Source organism: Merops nubicus, unplaced genomic scaffold, assembly GCF_000691845.1.
Source record: "Merops nubicus isolate BGI_N331 unplaced genomic scaffold, ASM69184v1 scaffold29074, whole genome shotgun sequence".
Lineage (NCBI taxonomy): Eukaryota > Metazoa > Chordata > Aves > Coraciiformes > Meropidae > Merops > Merops nubicus.
In genome coordinates this window covers 4177-6237 of record NW_008605398.1, presented here as the reverse complement: position 1 = coordinate 6237, position 2061 = coordinate 4177, and the positions used below count along the sequence as shown (strand labels likewise).

Sequence of the window (2061 nt, the reverse complement as noted above, 5' to 3'; positions counted from 1 at the left end):
CTGAACCTCTGTCCTTTCCAGGTAACTCCTCATTGCCTTGGAAAAGCCCTAATGTTACAGATCTCATTCCTGCCTCTCCACTGCTGATTCTTAACTTCATTTGGCATAACTGGGGAGTGGAGATCACCAGGAGAGGCAGAAATTTCTTAAGCCAGTGTTAATCTTTAGCAGGTTTTGTGAAAATGATAAATAATAAGCCAGTTATGTTTTAAAGGCCCTATGCAGTATTTGCAACAATAAAACCAAAGTAACCACTCCAAGCAACTCCTCAATGTTTTCTCCTGTGCTCTGCAAAACTCACTCCATCTGAAGGTGACATTTTGCTCCATTCTGTTTTAGCTGAAAGAGCTGCAGAACGTGCTCTGGATGGGCAGGTAACTGTCCCCTTTACATAAATATTTCAAGCCTGCTACCATGGCTTGAATGCAAATGATTTTAAGAGAAAATGTAGCAGAAAACTTCTGCAATTTAGAGCCTGACCTTCCTGCGAAGGGAGTGCACACCGAAGGCTGAAGTGCTGAGACTGGGACTTGTGTTCTCTCTGGCTTTGCTTCAGCAGAGATTTAGATGTGCCACCTGGTCTAGGGCCTTTGAAAATCTGCTTCAGACCTCTTACTTTTGAAATAGCAAAGATAATGAGTCCCTAGAGGCCATGAGGCTTGGGCAGAGTCTGAATGTGTTGCCCTGATAAATCTCCAGGTGAGAATTACAACATCACCTCCTGCTAAAATCTTAACAGAGGTACTCTTCCTCTTTTCCCCATCCATCTGAACTCCTCAGCACTTACTTCTGCCTGGCAAGTTCCAGATCCATTTTATGGCTCCGCAGAGCTGCCTTCACCTGGCCCATCTCTAGCTGAGCATTCCCAATGCAGCTGTGGAGGTTTCCAATCAGTTCGGTCTTGTTGGGAACTTCCTCATCTGACCACGTCTGTATTTTTTTTAGCAAACACTCAGCTTTCTTGCAGCTTTCTTCAGGGCAGTCGCCAGCCAGCACTACAGACAAAGAGAAAAGTGTAATGCTGGTGTGTGGACACCAGGATGCCAGGGAGGTAAAACTAAATGCAGTTGTGTGAGCCTCAGACAGAGCTTGGGAAAGGAGCCCCCAAGTTTCCACGTCCCTCCTACACTCCTCCTCCAACCTCCAGGAAATCTGCCCCTGGGAGATGGTGCTTCCAACCCTCACCCTGGTGCTCCTGGAAATCACTTTCACCACAGTAAGTAAGAGGAAGTGATTCTGGTTACATGGTATTTTGAACTATAGACATAATTATCTCCAGTGACCTGTGTTCTCTCAGAAAACAACTTCTGATTCCCAGACCAGAGGCATCTGCTGCATGCAGCAGTGGCCAGCCAGGCTTTGATAGCTAAGTGGTGTCCCGAAAAATGATTGTCAAGACCTGAAGCACAGAAAAAGCTGATAAAAACATGTGTTGGGTTGTGTATCCAAGAGAGTGTTGGGAAAGGTGAAGAACACAAAAGCAAACACTTCCCCAGACCTGCCTCCTAGCGTTTGTTAATACTTGCACCGCTTCTGCTCTGGTCTGTAATTACTACAGCAAATAATTACACGTGCCAACCCTCCTGTTGTTACTGCTTCCAGCCAGGACACTTACACATGTCGATGTCCTCCATGGCCTTCACAAGGTACCTGCCCACCTCAGCTGGTTTCCGTGTCCTGGCCCCGCGCGCCCCCCTGCCGCAGCTTGCGCTCCCGCACGCGGGCGTAAATCGGCTTCTGCTGCTGCCAGAACTCCCTGCGGGTGTCCAGGTAGGAGATGCCACTCAAAACCAGGTCTGCTACCTTGGTCCCCTGCTTTGTGCTGCTCTCCATCAGATCTGGGGGTAAGACAGAACCCAGGAGAGTGTTACTGCACGTGATGGGTGAAGGTGCGGCTCAGAGGGGGCTGTGAATGTCCTTCTGCTCTGACACACAGGCCCAGAAAGGAAAGTCCGTGTTGCTCCTCAGAACTGGAGGATGTGGTTAGGAGGGGAGTCATGGAAAAGCTGCTGGCTGTCACCCACTGTGTGTGTCTCGTGAGCTGGAGCTGGGCTCCCAGCC

At 49.0% G+C, this 2061-nt stretch overlaps 1 protein-coding gene across 1 annotated transcript in view; it reads right to left on the bottom strand.

The window, feature by feature from the left end:
* The window catches only part of TTC25 (tetratricopeptide repeat domain 25), a gene marked incomplete at both ends in the record, with an annotated part of 8433 nt that overhangs the window by 2274 nt on the left and 4098 nt on the right, over positions 1 to 2061 (bottom strand). The window contains 3 exon segments of the mRNA XM_008939324.1: positions 788 to 995; positions 1616 to 1694; positions 1696 to 1838. Of these exon segments, the coding sequence (XP_008937572.1) occupies positions 788 to 995; positions 1616 to 1694; positions 1696 to 1838 (430 nt within the window).